Source organism: Corvus kubaryi, unplaced genomic scaffold (genome assembly GCF_017639235.1).
Source record: "Corvus kubaryi isolate FWS band 111438036 unplaced genomic scaffold, C.kubaryi_AGA036_p1.0 37357, whole genome shotgun sequence".
Taxonomy (NCBI): domain Eukaryota; kingdom Metazoa; phylum Chordata; class Aves; order Passeriformes; family Corvidae; genus Corvus; species Corvus kubaryi.
In genome coordinates this window covers 11,324,290-11,341,678 of record NW_024581117.1, presented here as the reverse complement: position 1 = coordinate 11,341,678, position 17,389 = coordinate 11,324,290, and the positions used below count along the sequence as shown (strand labels likewise).

The 17,389-nt window shown below is 39.3% G+C and overlaps 1 protein-coding gene across 6 annotated transcripts in view; it reads right to left on the bottom strand.

Annotated features, from left to right (window-relative positions):
* WAPL (WAPL cohesin release factor) overlaps nucleotides 1–17,389 on the bottom strand; it is a 138,946-nt gene that overhangs the window by 27,964 nt on the left and 93,593 nt on the right. For all 6 annotated transcript variants that reach the window (XM_042033260.1, XM_042033262.1, XM_042033258.1 and 3 more), the window contains one exon: nucleotides 13,178–13,293. In XM_042033260.1, the coding sequence (XP_041889194.1) occupies nucleotides 13,178–13,293 (116 nt within the window). The remainder of the gene's footprint in view (nucleotides 1–13,177; nucleotides 13,294–17,389) is intronic.

Below are 17,389 nucleotides of genomic sequence, written 5' to 3'. Positions count from 1 at the left end.
ACCCAAATACAAGCTCAAGTACAGCCCACATAGGGGCTACATGTGGCAAGCCTTAGTACCAGCTGGGACTGAGCACCACTCCATGAAGTGCAGCAAGGTTCTGGCATGTCAAAAGCTAGAAAGCCAATTCTGTAAGTCATTCTGTAAGTATTATTGCAGAGTAAAACTCTACTGTGTTGCATCTTTCCGTTCTTCACAACAGAAAGCCCTACCGAACAAAATTTCAAGGAATATTAGCAGAATGAAAGCCTCAGCTATGAGTTTTCAGAGCCCAAAAGCACTACACCATTCCAGCCTCCACGCAAGAGAAAAGCCTCTTTCCCTCCTAAAGCGTGCTTTGATGCGGTCATGAGAAACTTGGATTGTTAAATTATGCTCCTAAAGCAGTGCTCATATACCATTCATTAACATGTATAAAGTAATTATTATCTTAAGTTCCATCAGTTTTTGCAAGGAAGCTCTTTTAGACAATATCTGTTCAGCTCAAAACGTTAAACTGAGAAACCAGTTTCATGTTCAGGATACTACAGTTACAAGAGGACATCTGGGCCCACAAATGGGAAGAAAGTGTCATATGGATCCCCATCTGAAAAAGGTTAAAAAATGGTTCAGATGTTAACTCTTTTCTCCTATACCTTTCAGAGCAGCAAATATTTACCTGGAATCTGACTCAGGGTCTGCAATGAACAAAGGAAGGACAATTTACAAAGAAAGATGATTGTTTTTTGTTGTTTTTTTTTAAATCAAGAAAGATACAAGTTTCACAGATATCTGCAATGGAAAAGAACCACAGAGTGTTTTTGTTTCTTGAATTGCTCCACACTTCATCTCAGTGCGTATTTAAGATTGGGAAGAGAGGGTATAAGTTTCTGAGTGCCCTATCCTGGTATATGCGATAAGTCAAGGAAGTAATACACTCTGTCAACTAACCTGCACAGCACAGGGTATCCCAGAATCACAGACCAGTTTGGGTTGAAAGCCTCTGCCTGTGCCCCACCTTGTGTTCCTTTTACTTCAGGCCATGTGCTCCATGAGCAGCCAAACACAGTCCCTGGCAGGCACAGCAGGAGCAGAGTCTCGCTGGGTTTGAGCTTGTCTTGGAGAGGCAGCAGCTGGACCAGGCCCTTGCTGCCCACACCACACAAGTGCCTGCAGTCTCCTTGGCTCTTCCCAGCACCTCTGCTGCTCGCACATGGCAAGGAGGCCCAGCCCACAGGAAGCACGTTCAGTGCTCCGGAGGGAGTTTCACCCAAGTACACAAACAGCTGTGTCAGTGCTACCAAAGGGCCACACAGCATTCATGTGTTTCCCTCAGCAGAGAGCAACAGCTGATGCGTAGGAAAGAGTTCAACAGGGCAAACAGATAAAAGCAAATTCCTTCTAAATACCCAGGGCTCACAGGCTTCCAAAGATGGCATGCTTTTTATTTAACAGTCAAAAATGGGCTTTTCTTCCCCAATTTCCCTTAATCCCTTACTAAATCAAAAGCTAGGGCATCCTGAAGTGTTTTGTGACATGGCACTTCACAACTTAAGCATTATGAGTGCAATAGAGAAAAAAGGCTACTTTTTACATAAGGAAACAAGTAATGCCACCAATAAATGCCTGTTCTGAGAAACAAGGACATCTGCATTTAACAGCTCTCTTGTACAGGGCCTGAAGTGTAGCTGGAAATAGTAATACTTAAAACCTCAAATACCTATGGAAGGTTAGTTTTAGCCACAATTCCTTGTAGTATCTTCCACTTCTAGATCAGAAAAGATCTAAGCACGTGATTGGCCCGTCATTCCACACCTTCCCAGTAGCATTTCCTTAGACACCTTACCATTTGCCATCCAGTCAGTCTCCCACTGCCTGTACACAGCTGATCCACCAAAACACCTGCAAAAATCCAATACCACTTCCCGAAGAAATACGTTCTAATCAGTTCTAACACATTATGCAGAGACTTTGGGGCCTCTCTCACAATTCATATGGACTTTGACACAGCAAATACATCCCTCCTTTCCAACCACTTCTTAAAGCAACCCTCCCATTTTCCCTTGCAACACAGAATTAGGATGAATTTCCAGAACAAGTGCAAAGAAATTGCACCAATACTGATCAACCAGCAAGCACTGTGTGGACTTGCTTTGGATTACTGTGTGACAGAACTGAAGCCAGGAAAAGTACCAAAGATCAAATGAATGCTGGTGAAGAAAGACTTTTCAGAAGGGCTCGATCACAAAAGAGAAGAGGTTGGTTTGTTTGGTTTTGGGGTGGTTTTTTTTACGGCAACTCAATTGCTTGTTGAAACAATCTTTCTGGAACAAGCAACACTGATATTTAAGCAGCAGTAATTTATGAAACCTTCTCTTAAAGACAAGAAAATCTTGCAATTATTCAAATAATGCAGACTTTTCTTTAATAATTCCTTCTCTCAAGATTAACTTAGAAGAGATGCAAGTGGAAGTACATTGCTCCTTTGAATTGTGTTCTTAAGGCAAAGAAGTTCTGCAATATTAATAAGCTGTAAGAGGTTCTGCTGAATAGCAGAGGAGTTTCCTTTTTTTGTACATCTAGAACTGACACCTGCTTACACAGAGATACATGTCTGAAAGACTGCAAACATTCCAGGGAGGATATAAGGCATACGGTACTGTGGGATTCTGCATGTGGTTCTGGGGGGATGAGTGGAGATAAAAAACCAGAACTAATGCCAGGGATTTTACAAAATGCACAGAGCTGTCACTTTTATAATATCATCTCCAAATGGCATCAACTATGGGTCATGCTTAACCTCCCATCCCTGAAAACATCAAAGCTGAAATTTTCTAGAGCTGGCACTCTGCACATACTGATGCAGCACTGCCTGCCATTCATAGATGTAAGAATAGCAGAAAATAAGAGCCAGGGACATGAGTCACACAGAAAATACCAGCAAAATGAGAAAGAGCATCTATCTGCAGGCAAGAATGCTTTCCAAGGTAGAAGACAATGGCAAAAGAAAACCCAAGAACATTTTTAACAGATATCCTGATAAATGAATTGTTTGTATCTGAAGTGCATTCAGTAACACTGTATGCCAGATGCTTGTCAAAATTACAAGTTCCAAAAAAACCCAATAAACAAAATGTATGATTTACCACTCTGTATTCATCATCATTAAGAGTACACCCTGTCCCGCATGTCTCACTTTGAACAGGAAAAACATAACAGGCATGTTATGCAGCACAGAAATATTCATAATGGACTACTCCTTTTGAAAAGGGAAAGGGATCAACATCACTCAGAGCAATGAAAAAGAAATCACACTTCAAAGTAGGAAGACGGAGTATCAATTCAGCACAGGCTGAGCCATGCGTATAGAACAGAAAAAAGTTAATCTGGACTCCAGATAAGACAGCAGTTTCCAACAGTAGTTTAGAACCAGCACCAAGTCATTTCTCCAGTGTTCAAAGTCTAAACGGAATCACCATTATTTGGATCACAGTAGCAGATTAGTGCCAATAAATCACCTCTGGCTGCCATGGATCACTTAATTGTGAGGTGCTATTCCATTTAAACACAGAACACATTATGCACACACATAGCCAGACAACTACAAGCTGTTAGTCAGACAAGGTTGAAGAGTATCAGACAACACAATGAGCAGGAGAAAAAAAAGTCACTGAAGCTTTTCTTGCATCAAACTTCTGAAGAACTGCAAAATGGTTTTTTTCCTTGAAGCTCAAAAGGAGGCCCACAGAGCACAACAAGATGATGGGTCCAACACTGATGCAAAACGTGAAAACAGAACTTAGGAAACAGGACAATTTGATAAACAAGATTCATTAACAGAAATAGCCAGTGATGCTCTGTATGCTGCTTATGCTGAGTGTACTCAAAACTGGTCAGCTCAGAAGCAGAAGCCATATGGTTACGGTCAGTAATTTGGCCTGAAACCTGTATTAAGTCTAATTAAAAGGGACAGAATACAATAGTTTAGACATATCACCACAATACTGGAAACATAACGCTTTCCTTAAGGGAAAAGAAAAACCTGCACTTGCCTGCAAGGAATGCCCTGGCACAAACACTTCCCAGCACAAATCGCTCACACAAATTTCCTGCTCCCTTGGTTGCGAAAGGCAGAGAGAAGCAGGCAAACACAGACACATGTGACCCCCTCCCCTCCCCCCATTAATCTTAATCTACCCGAAGTTATCAATCTACTAACACGAAAGCCTTAAAAATTGTAACTGCAATGAAATTCCAGAGGTCATACGGCTGGGGTGTGCACACACCCACAGCAGCATTTCCATTTGGATCAATATAAAACACTGTCCAAATAAATCTCCCAGATGTCCTCAGTTACAACACTGGGGTTTGCATCACTGAGTCTGAGGACACTGACCTGATCACTTCTCAATGTGACCAAACTTCAGATGCACCTCCAGAGAGCACCTACGTCATGCCAGCTGTTACTGGGCATTGCCCTCATTAGGTCAACACAAAGATAATTTAAAGTAAAATTTTGAAATGCATGTAACAAGGACACTGGGCCCTCAACACCACCGATCTCCCCCTCAAGACGTGCGCATGTCGCATCATGCAATTATCGAATGTCACAGACAGGGCTGAGAGAACCAACCATGCTCATACAGTATACAGGAGCTGTGAAGACAATTTTGCATATTCATCTGCATATAAATTAAGCTCCCACTGGCAAATGAAACTGGTATATTTTAATCTCTGAGCGTTTTTCCCATTTTAGAACTTCCTACGGACTGAGACCTTGTGCAACGTAGCATTTATCCTACACAGCTATCCTGTATTGCCAAATTAGTAAAACATTAAGTTAATTACTGGAACTACAAAACTGATGTGTGTGAGCTTTTTTGCAGGGAATGTGAGGATGCAAGGGAGAATCTAGTTTCAAAAATACCTTAATGCATCTTTGCTTCTTGCCTTAGAGCTAATACCAGTAGGAACTGGAAGTATAAAATGCCAAGTTTCCACCGTGACATTAAACATTTTCCATTCAACTTGATTTTTCTACTTCCCCCAAAGCCCAAGTACGCACATGGGGAGAAGGATTTCCATCCTTATTTTTCATTTGTTCCTCTTGCCTCTATGAGGACTTAGCCTGTTCACTTTGCATCCCTACCCTTCTCAGACAAAGCTGCTACCATCCCTGTTAACACCACCTAGCAAACAGGCATGTCCAAGAATATTGCTACCACAGTTCTACCCAACAGCTGCGTATGCAGGACACATGAGGAAGCAGTTTCGCCAGGTGGAAGGATCTCAGCTTGGCATCTACCAGAACACCCTCTTCACCACAGTTTAATATGAAGGAGTGAGAAGAAAATAATTTTGATCAGCATCAAATGATTATCTTGAAGTGAGGAGACCAACTCCTGGTATTTGCTTTGACTCCAAGATGGCAAAACCCCAACTCAATTCAGTAAAATTACAGCAGGTACCTCATTCTTCCATTTAGGCGACTAATCTAAAAACCTGCCAGTCCTGACTAGTATCCTGCTTACTAGTTTACACAGTAAGGATTGGTTTTAGTCTATTTACATGAATAATAGTAAAAAAAAGCCCCTAAATGGTAAGCACTTGGAAGCCAGTATTAAATAAATATGCTTATAGAAGAATTCAGTTTTGCAAATGTTAAGTGAAATAATAGTATCAATATGAGACTTTGGTTTTAAACAAATCAGATGTTTAACAGATTTATTCTCACCTTCTATAGTATTTTATCTTTTTTAAAAATTTATTTTTATTCCAGCAATATAAAAATTGCTTACACTACACAAGCTGTTTATAACTGGCTGGCAGTTAGAACAGCTCACCTCTTGTTTATCATTCCAACGAAACGTATTTGGACAAAAAAAATCCCCACAAAAACCACTTCAGTTTGGGACTGGGCAGCCAATCTGCCAGAAGCAGCAACCAGCAAATGAAAGGAATGCACTGCAGAAGCAGCAACAGGCAGTCACAGGTTGTCAGCTCTGCCCAGCACTGTTTGCCAGCCTGCTGACAGACCGACTGGGCTTAGCGCTGAACTGAGATGTCTCAGAATATTTCAATTGCCCAAATTCAGCTTGACTCATCAATGGAGTCAAAACAGCTTACGCCAACCAATAATCTTTCCTCTCAAAAACAAGCAATTTTGACTTCCTAGATTAGGATGCAAAGACCAGCTCGATGTGCATAGTTATCAGCAGTATAGTATCACTGAAAAAAATGCTTTATTACAACTGTTCATCCTTAGAGTAAGGACACTCTTTAGCTAATGGTTACGCAAGATGAAGACAAGCAGCTCTTTCTAAAATGAGCCCTGGCCAGTCTACTCTGATCCTACCATTATATGTATAGAAAGGGCTATATACTTGACTGATAAAGCAAAATTTCTGAATTATGATTTCACTGCTGTTTTTTCAGGACTATTTATTTTAAAAAAGCTACAGAAAAGTAATTAAGCAAAATCACATAGGTTTGTGCACTTAAGATAGACTAAAGTTCACATACTCTAAAACTTAAAAATGAAAGAACAATCTTTAAAAACCCTATTTGGGGAAATGCTGATTCATTTGCAGGCCAGCAAAAAAAATAACGTTACTTGCAGGATGCCTTTGATAAACATCTACTGTAAAGTATAACACAAGCTAAGTGGAAAAATACAGACCACAGTGCAGCCTAGTTTCTGTCCCCTCCCACGCACACGTCATTGTCACATTAGCCCTAAGATCACTCAGCCAGCCCAGGGCCGTGCACGGGTTCGTACTTCTCCAATTTCATAACACTTTCAAAGACCAGGTATAAGCATTTCATCTTGAACTTCTGGTTTATTTAGACCCAGCATTTGTTTCAAACTGGTATTTATAGCTCCTTCTAGTCAGCATGAAACACCAGTGGAGAAAGCTCCCATCAACCTGTAAAAGATCTCTTATACCCTTAAAACACATATTACAATGAATCCTATTGGAAACAAAGGTTCACACATAAGTGTTATTTTCAGGTATTGAGAGCTTCTGACAGTGCCTAACCTTATAACAGGAGTATTTTATTTTCCATGAGGAAATTGACCTCCTCATGGAAAAAAAACTGCCTATAGGAAAAGAAACATGCATTTACATAATGAACTAAGGACTAGTTGCAGATCAGACTAAAGTCACATAGAAAAAAAGAAAATTTCTTCCTGGTTCAGCACTTGGTAACTGGAAATAAGTGCTCTTTACACAGTATTGATTTAACATGTCCTTCCAACTTACCTGTCCACACTCGGAAATCTTGCATGCATTTCTGTACTTTGTGGGGTACAGAAGTTATTCTTAAAACTTAACTAAAACATGAAAAACAATAAATAGTTACACAGTTATGACTGGCTCAAGTTTTTCTCTTGGATACAAAGTTCAGCAGAAGTCTGTTGGTTAAGCCATGTCTGAATTCAGCAATGCTTTCATTCATGTATTCGACACTACTGTCATGACTAACTACTAATGTCACTTGATCAAAGTGCTGCAAGTAATCCTGCTAACGCCACTGTGTTTAGTGAGCATTTCTCAGTTGCAATGTTGACTTGACCAGGTTAAGATGACTTAATCTTTCTTCTTGGGTTCCCTCAACTGAGTAGATACAATAGTTTAGAGTCTCCCAGTGAACTGGACTAAGATTTATGTTAAATGTTTCTTTTTTTAGTGAGTTATTTTTATAGTAATACACAACATTGGGAAACTGAAGGCATGAGGAAACAGGACTGAGCTGGTTGAGCAAAGGGAGAATAAAAGCAGTATAACCATGTCCTCCTGCCAGTATTTTTTGCCTGCTTCAGGTAAAACCAGTCCTTATACTAGATGAGGCTTTGTTGGGCTTGGGACTGGGTATTTTTGGTTGCTGGTTTTTGATGCGCAGTGCAAGAGGACCTCAGCTTTTCCTAGCAACTGCAGTCTACACTTGTGGAGGAACTTTCAAGCAATGCCATTGTTAAAAGTACTGTTACCAAAATGTTCCCAGGCATAGCAAGCAGTGAAAGCCAAAAGCAGCTGCTAGCGAGCACTAGGCCATGCCATACAGCAAGGCAAGGGAGCCCCATGGCAAGCAGACACCTGCCAATTAAAAGCTAAACTGCACTAGCAGCTGTCAATTTGATCTAGCACATCCCAATCAAATCTGTCACTATCTCACACCCACTGAGCCTCAAAGGACTGTTGTGATTTAAACCCAGCTGGCAACTAAGCCCCACCCAGCTCCTTGCTTACTGAACCCCAGTGGGACCGGGGAGAGAATCCAAAGGGTCGAAGTGAGAAAACACAAGGGTTGAGATAAAGACAGACAGTTTAACAGGGAGGGCAAAAACCATGAATGCAAGCAAAACAGAACAAGGAATTCATTCACCACTTCTTATGGACATGCAGCTGTTCAGCCATTCCCAGGAAAGCAGGGCTCCATTGTGTATAACAGCTACTTGGGAAGACAAAGGCCATCACTCCGAAGGTGTGTGCCCCGTTCCTTCTTCTCCAGCTTTTTATATTGCTGAGCACAATGTCATACGGTATGGAATATTCCTTAGGTCATTTGGGATCAGCTGTCCCTTCCCAAGCCTCCTTGCGCACCCCCCAGTCTCCTGGCAGGCAGGGTGGGATGAGGAGCAAAAAAGGCCTTGGCTCTGTGTAAGTGCTGCTCAGCAATAACAAAAACATCCTTGTACTACCAATACTGTTCTCAGCACAAACCCAAAACAGCCCTGTAAGAGCTCCTCTGAAGAAAATTAACTCTATTGCATCCAAAACCAGCACACACCGGAAACTCTGTGGTCCAGTATTTGAATGGGCCAAAGGAAAGACCAAGATAATCAGTTTAGTGGCAAAGAGGTTTTACCATACCTTTTCCTGTATGTACAAGCCAATATGTGCACAAGGAGAGGAAAAGAAAAAGCCCACTGATGTATTCCCATTCACTGGGTACATGTGGGAATGTGTACACAGTCGCAAACCAGGCAGGTTTTCTAGGGCTAAGATTTCAACAAGTGAATTTAAAGACATTTCTCTGGGCATAGCAATACAAGAGAGTAAGAAAAAAATTTGAGCTAGCTTAAAGTAATTTATAAACAGTAAATTTTCATTGCAAAAGTTAGTATTTAATTGAAATATGCCCATTTTAACTGGAGTCAAAAGTCATTAAGCAATGAATTAGCCTTCAGGTTAGTTTTTAGTTCGATCAGTAGTCCATGAATCACCAACGTAGACTGACCATGAAGTGAGCACTTTCTTCCTCATCTTACCAATCACAAAAAGCACATTTCACACTCTCAAGAAAATCTCAGTGTTTTATAGGTGCTAAAATTGCATTCTATAGTAGCATGGAAGCTTCATGAAATACACTCAGTGCAAAAGATATCAACATCTAAGAAATTAATTCCAAAAGGACTTGTTCCTAAAATTCACCTACTCTAAAGGAGAGGAAAAAAAAATACTGATAAAGCAGCCATCTAACTGAAATTTCATGCTACTTTGAGAAAACATAAGACTGAGTCTGCTTCCAGTCATGCCAACTTGAGAGAGTCAGTGCTTTTTTTCCTGCTGTACCTCCTCTGTCTCCTTCATGCAGCTCCCTAAGTCTTCCCATGTGCCTCAGCAGTCCTGAAGAGCAGTAACAGAAAGATTCTAGTTTCTCCGTCCCAGGCCCCTCAAGCTGAAAGGCTCCATACCTTTTAACTATGATTTGCAACTCCATCTAAATTCTTACCTTGAGATATTCAAAGGTAATCATTATTCACCATGTCTAGGCTGACTTCCTACGGCCACAGGCAGAACTAGGATCAGCACAGAGCTGCAGATCACTCATTATACATTTTAAGAGCAGAGGGGCCATCCCAGAAAATGTGCTGTTCAGAGGATGGTGGTCCCTAGTAACATGCTGGACAACACAAACACTGACCTGACACAAAACACTACACAGAATCATTAATTTTTAGGGCTGATAAATCAAAAGGTTAAGTTTGGGGATAGACTAGCTCTCCTTATCTTACACTTTTAAGTTGGCATTTTTCAGGTTCCCATTAGAGACGAATATTTTGCATAAGACCACAGAAAACCATTCCACAGTACTCCTAGAAAAACTGTTTCTCTTCAGTTGCTGACTAGCTAAACTCTGTTGGGAAAGCAGCAGGAGCAAGAAATCTCAGGAAATAATTTTTATGCTCCCTACTTTCAAGTCTTTACTCTCAGTAGATTTGGACCGTAGCAACAAAAAATTTCTTGTCTACTCTGTTGGGTTTGCCTGCTAATGGAAAATTTGTTTCATCTGTAGAAGGGGAACTAAGCTCAAAGGGGCCAGCAGGTGGGTGTATCCAGAGTTCCTGAACTTACATGCTAGAGCATGAGTTACCCAGCCAGTTGAATTAAAATCGTAAACAGCTGCAAACAAACTTCTGCAGATGTTACTCATGTATACTTCACACCCATGATTTGCAACTCAAGTAATGCCAATATTTATGCACTGTAAGTACTTAATTATGTTGCTATGGAATGTAACACTCCTCCTATAACTCAGGCTCAGGATAAAGAGGTTTCATTCACTTAAAAGCATGGCTCTGGTTGAGACTTTACTCACCGATCTTAATGTCCGCAGCTACTGCAACCAGGCAGTGATTTCAGTCCTTATGGTAAATAAAAGCAGTGTTTATAAACACTGTTATTCACTAAGTCAATGATGTTGGTAATATTTTACTGTACATACACTCAAAGTTTCAAGAATTGAACTTTAGCATTAGGAGACAATGGTCAAGTTTTCAAAACCACAAACGTGGGTGAGAGATCTGCTGAATACAAACTGGAAAAAATACTTGCGCTTTCTGGATGTGCTGAAATTTAATGATAGCACCTGTTGCTTCCTGAGTAACAGAGATGTTTACTTGACAGCTCAGTCTGATGCAGTGTCACAGCTCTGAACACCACCACCTAACAGAAAATGTTTAATACTGCATCTGCTAGTTCCTACAAGAAAAAATAAATGGTGCTGAGACAGTAAAGAAGTTCCAGAGATTTTTTTAAGATTGCTTAGTTATTATGATCAGGTTAATACTTCTAGTTCTTTTTGGTTTTTTTTTTTTATTCCCAGAATGAAAATTCCCTTAAGATACAACTAAGATTAAGAGTCTATACCCATACTTTAGGAAGATAATTATAGCATCTCTAATTACCATCAGAACAAGCTTTACAAGCTTCCTTAGTAACTCCATGTAACAGCCGTATGATTAGAGAACATTAAAGTTTAAAATCTGAATCTCAATTACAGCAACATCTACTTCTAGTTCCATTATATCACTACAGGGTCAAAAAACCCGCTTCGTTCTCAACTTTCCCACTTGAATTAAGTTTTTTCCCAACTGAGAATTTTCTAGAGTTGAAACCACTCTCTCTTATATGATATTGCTCTAAGGCTCCCCCCCCCCCCATAATTTCACTATATATATAGTCAAAATTAATTAAATTTTCATATAAATTTTCACATAAAATCTCAGGGATTTAAAGAATAAAAATTAAACATGAAACACATGAAATGCTATTACAGAATATCTGAAGCATATAAATATTTAAATTATTTTTTAAATTCTGTATTTACCAGAACACCCACAGCTGTTTTATGCTGTTAAAAAATACAGCTGAAAACGTTACAGTTAAATTTACACTTCCTGTAGTACTTCTGTTTCTCAGTGTACTGTAACTTGTTCACTGATAAGAAGCTGAATTTTTAAAAATTATTATTTAATCAGCAAAAGCTGAGGAACTTTCATCTTCAAGAAATACTATTTCAGTTTTGAAAACGCCCTCCTCACTTATCTAACTCCAACTTGCTCTGGAGGCAAGAGCTTCCCATTCTGTCCAAAGTCAAAGCAACAAGTGACACTTCTTTTTCAAAGGGCATCACAGGACCTACTGGTCATGTATCCTCCCACATGAAAATATTCCCCTGCATGTTTTGAGAACTAAACCAGATTTGTCATCCTTTCTCCACTCACAGATTCATTTCTTAAAATGAAAACTCATTATATATCAACACAACTGGGAAGATAATAAATCTTCTGATTCTAGAAGACCAAAACAAAAAAGGCACCTTGAAAAATTACTTCAAGTTAAACTATCATATAACACAAGTAATCAGCTATCTTCACGAGGAACTACTAGGATTCCTTAGGAAAAATAATTTTAAAAGCTTCTTAGAACTGTTGGACTGATGAGCACATTCTGAAGACATGTAAAAGACAGTTTCTATAATACCATACAACTGCCAGGTCTTGCAAAACCTATGGAACTCAAAGGGAAAGCAGAAATACAAGTTCACTTCCCTCTTTCTCCTACTAGAGCAGTTGTGCGTTGCAACAATGGTGAGACAGGGACAAGTTATGCAAAAAGCTCATGAAAAGGCCTTAAGCACTGGAATGGCTGTCCTGGACATTCAGGTCATAAAAGCTTCATTTAATGGAGATGACATGGATCCCCCTATTGCAAACTTTCACCTGGTGGCTAAACTCAATTTTTGCTGTATGCACATTTTTAAAAGCCTCAAAATACTGAGTACCCTATAATGACAGGTAAGATAAACCAAACCTAAAACTGACATTTTAAATAAGCTCTTTTCATGCTATGAAAGGGCAAATTCACACTGAATATTACACAGTTTGGGAAGGCTGGGGTGGGATAGGTTACTTTTTTTTTTTTAATTAAAGGGAAATCTCACCGAATGCTATAAAGGCGCTTATCCTCATAAAGACCATACCAGTGCACAATTAATTTGAAGTTTTAAGGAAAGTTCAATTCTATAATATGATAGATATTCCTTGAGAGAACAAAGAAAAGAGACTAAAAGAATCCCCCCCAAAACACCAACAAGTCACAAAGTAAAATACACAGCATTTACTGATGCTTTGTTTTAACAATCATCTCCAGGGAATGCATCTACATTACAAGTCTGGTTCTCCATAATAGTAATGTGAACCTGAAAAGTGAAACTTCCAATAATAAATACAAAAATTTTGCACTTGAATGTTTTACTTTTCCAGAAATAATATTAAAGGCCAACATACAGATCTCAAGTGCAGATATAAACTGGGACAAAAGCCCCATTGCATATAGAAGAAGAAACATCAATACTGAGGAGCGTATTAAAATAAGAACTTTGCATTGGTCTCAGCATCATTACTCACCCGCTTTGGCCCACTAAAAATCTTCCTGGTGTTTTCCTTAGATTTATCACCTTGTTTATTTGTGGATTTCTTATTGCCTTCAAGCACACCAGATGCATCCTCTGAAAACTCCAGATCTGTTAAAGGTAAATACAGACATGAAACAACCATTTTAAAAGCTGTTGAGCTGCTAGAGCATTTCTTGCATCTGACAATTTCACATGTATAGCTTCTGAAATTACATCATGAACAATCAATCTTCATCAGAAACACCAGCTTTAATGCCAAGCACTGTCCTGGATGCAGCTCAGGCTTACTGACTGGATTGCAGTAATGCATAGAAGCATGACAAGGTACACAGTCACAACTATTACAGCACCTCTTGCCCACTGGGTAAGCTTCAGGCTACTACTTCCCATCCCATACTCCTGTAAATCCCAGGTTACCTTTTACATGAGCTTACTTATGGCTGGCTTGCTGCTACAGCTCTGAGCAGTAGATGAATAAAACAGTAGATTGGGTTCTTCAAAATGGTGAGATTAAGAGATTTAGAAGAACACACTACAATTACAGAACTGGAGAATTGATCTTGCTTCACTTCTTATGAAGGCAGCCTGTTTATATTTGCTTATTCTGCTGTAAACAGGAAAACAATACGGTCATCAGCTCAGGAAAGAGTCAGCTAGAAGAAACTGCTGACATGGCCTTTCAATGGATTCAATATTTGCCTTACCACTGATTCCAGTACCTGGACTGTAAATCTGCAATACAGTCATCAAATTTTTGTCCTTTTTCTTTTTTTTTAAACTTGTGTTGTTTTGTTTGAAGCATTTTCCCTTGGAGACAAGGGAAAGGGTTTATTCGGCACAAACCAGAAGTTACCACAAATTTCAAGATGGAAATAAAGACAGGCACAGAGAAGCATTGTTTCATTTGATAAACTGTTTAGAAAACCAATCTATTCCTGAGAAGCTGCTACTGTTTGAAAAGTGCACTGCAAAAACACAAGCAGGCAGGATAAATTACTCTAATCCCAAGTGCACTCACATCCAGTACACAGGACCAGCCAAGCTGGGTAAGAAGGCAGGCAAAGCAGGCAACCAAATTTCTAATGGCACTCCCAAGGACACAAAACTTGTCTGAGGAATATAAGTATTCTTAAAATAAAGCTCCAGAGTTTCCCAAATTGCAGTAAATTTCAACGGGCTTGGCAGCACCAGGACTGGCAGGATGCCTGCAGCAAGGCACCTCCTGGAACCAGCCTCTCACATTCCATCCCGCTGCTTTGCAGTGTAGCTGTGTCATGTGAGCACAAGAGCCTAAGAACACAGCACCAACAGCCCCTCTGAAAACAAATGACTCTAAAAGACGTTTGATAAAATTAGTGTAACTGAGGAAAAATACTACAGACTAATTTCCATTAAATAAAGCAAACTTACTTCCAAACCTATGTAAAAAACAACTTAGTCCTTGCTGAAGCCAATTTAAGGACTAAAATCAAATTGCTTTGATATACAACCTTATAAATCCTGAACTACTCTGGAAGAAGTCAGGCCATGAATGCAATTCTCAGAGAAAGTCAAACCAAGAGAACTGGACTCTCCTATTGTAAATTAAAAGCTAAAAAGTAATTTACTTGACAACAGCCATTACAAATATGCAAGTGACTCTAGAAACACAAAATGTTTCACCCACCAAATGAGGACAGTAACTTGTGCCCTGTGCTAAGACTTGGACCTGGCATTGCCTTCAATAATGATTAACAGTGCTCTGGATCAAATAAGCTACAATTTTAACACCATCTTAAGGTTCCTTGTTTGAATTCTACTCCTATGTGATTCTGAACTATCCCATTTAAATTAGGCAATTTTAAATTCAAAGAAACTTCTTGATAAAAACATTTCAACTCCTACTTACAATAGGATAATTCTGCATTTTCTGATGTTGCTAGCACATCAAACACTTGTTAGTTTTGTAAGATTACCTGGAATACTTTTATTTGAGCAATGCTTTTGGAGGCCTTCTAGATACCTGAAAAGCACTCTGCATGCATTATCTTAGCAGACTTTTAATCCAAACTAAATAGGGTCGGGGGAAAAGTCTTCTGTTAACTGAGAGAGGCAAACACACGAGTAGTTTGGTAAGCAGTGACCCTACTGAAGCTTGATTTCCACTGGCTTTCTCCTGTATGGTTTTTAGGGGTTTTTTTGCCCCCTCCCAGAGAAATTGGTCATATTGACCTTTTTCTCAGTATGGGAGCATGTGAGGCCTTTTCCGCTCTGTCCAACCATTTTCAAGGCATTTATAATCTTTGAGATAATTTGTCTGTCTTGGATAGAATTGGAAAGATGTTCAAAGACCAACTAAGGCAACAACCACAGTAAATTTCCTGGGGAACAACAACGTAGTTTTTTTAAAGTGTCTCAGGGTAATTCTGCAAAAGATTTTGAAATCCAAACAGGACTCTGCCTTTGAGGACTTTGATGCAGTTTTAACTGGCTTAAAACACATACCCAATGAAGGTGAGTCATTTTTTGAGAAGATGCAAAGGAATTAAGCATAAAAAAATACGGAACGTTGGCTCCCCAGAACTGAGTGCTAGATGCTGATATATAAAAGCTACATTACCTAAAAAGACTATAGGAATCTCATCTTGATCACTGAAAGGAAAAATGAATAGATGACACAAAGGTTAAGCTGGATATCAGAACTGATTTACAAAGCAAAAGACTAAGCTGCAATATAGATTTCTCTTGGATACAACTCCCCATTGATTATTACAGTCAAGTCAGTCACTTTCTTCCAGTATTAAAAGCTTCTCCTCACTGGAGTCATCCTGTACTCTGGCAACTGAAATGACAAAAGTAATTTCAAATCTAGGAAAGTCTCACCAGTACTTTTAGCCCCTGGCATTCTAGCAGGATCCAGCTGGGAGGCTCACAAGCCAAAGGGGCTTTTGCTTCACTGGGCTGCTACAGAGTCAATTGAGAGAATTTTAGGTTGCAATGGCAAAATAAAAAGTAAACTTACTAGAACTCAGTGCTTCAGCAAAAATCTAAGGCTAATAAAGTTATGAAGTATTTTCATTAAAAAGAAAAATGTGGTAAAAGCATCTAGGAATTTAGAAGGTGGAGCTTTTTTTTTCCAGAGTTGGGGGTTTTAATTGCTTGGCTTTTGTTTGGGGTTTTTTTGGTGGTTTTTAACCACTTCAGCAGAAAAGACTATCATAGAAGTGAGCAACAGAAAATGATTTTCAATGGAAGATGGTCTAGCCAAAATCGAATTAATCTGTTCTGCAACTCTTCCTGCACTAAAAATATTGTTCCTGTAGTCTTTGCGCTTTCTTAAATTTCATTTGCAGAAACATTTAAATATGTATTGTTAAACTTACTTTCCCTCTCTGAACTACTAGACTGAAAGGAATAGCCTTTATAATGTTCCTTTACAGAATCTTTGTCAGACGTTTTAAATTAAGATTCTAAAATATGTTTCATAAAAATACACCTAGATGATGGCAAGTAACCCAACCAGTATTATGGCAAAGTAAGGCTGTGACAGAAAGCATCAAAAGCATCAAGTTTCTTGAAAAACTGACTATGCCATGTAACATTCTTTATCCATGGAACACCCAAATCAGTCTTAGGAACTTCCAGGGCTGAAATTCTTCCAGGGCAGTCTGGCATTTCACCTGTCAACCTGGAATAGGAACACTGGACTTTTATCTGGGGATTTATTCATTAGTACAAAAAACACAACAGCACATACAGAACTCAGGTAGCCTTAGCACCTCTCAGTACTGTTCATCATTTCAGGACAGAGTTACATTATGCAAGGTGTTCTGAAAGCTTTTTCTCAGGCTTGGAGTCAAAGCTGGCATTTTTCATGGAAGCACAAGTCACATTTTTCCAGTATGCAAAGATACTCAGAGCAATGACACTTTTTACTGCAACTTCAGGCTTAGATCCAGAAGTTTTTAATAAATTCTCAGGCTCAGCATCACTACATTTAAGGACTCTTAACATGGTTGTCCTGAGTGACCATCATGCTCAAAATTTGCAAAGGTCTGAGAGAAGACAGTGTGAACTTTAGCAAGGAGTCCCACAGATTTTAGGGCAGCATCAGACTCCCTGTTTTCATAATCTGTCCTACAGGACATCACCCTTTCAAATTTCAGAAAAAAAAATCCCTGCAAGTCAAATCTCACCTGCTTACAGTAGCACAAAACAAGAATCA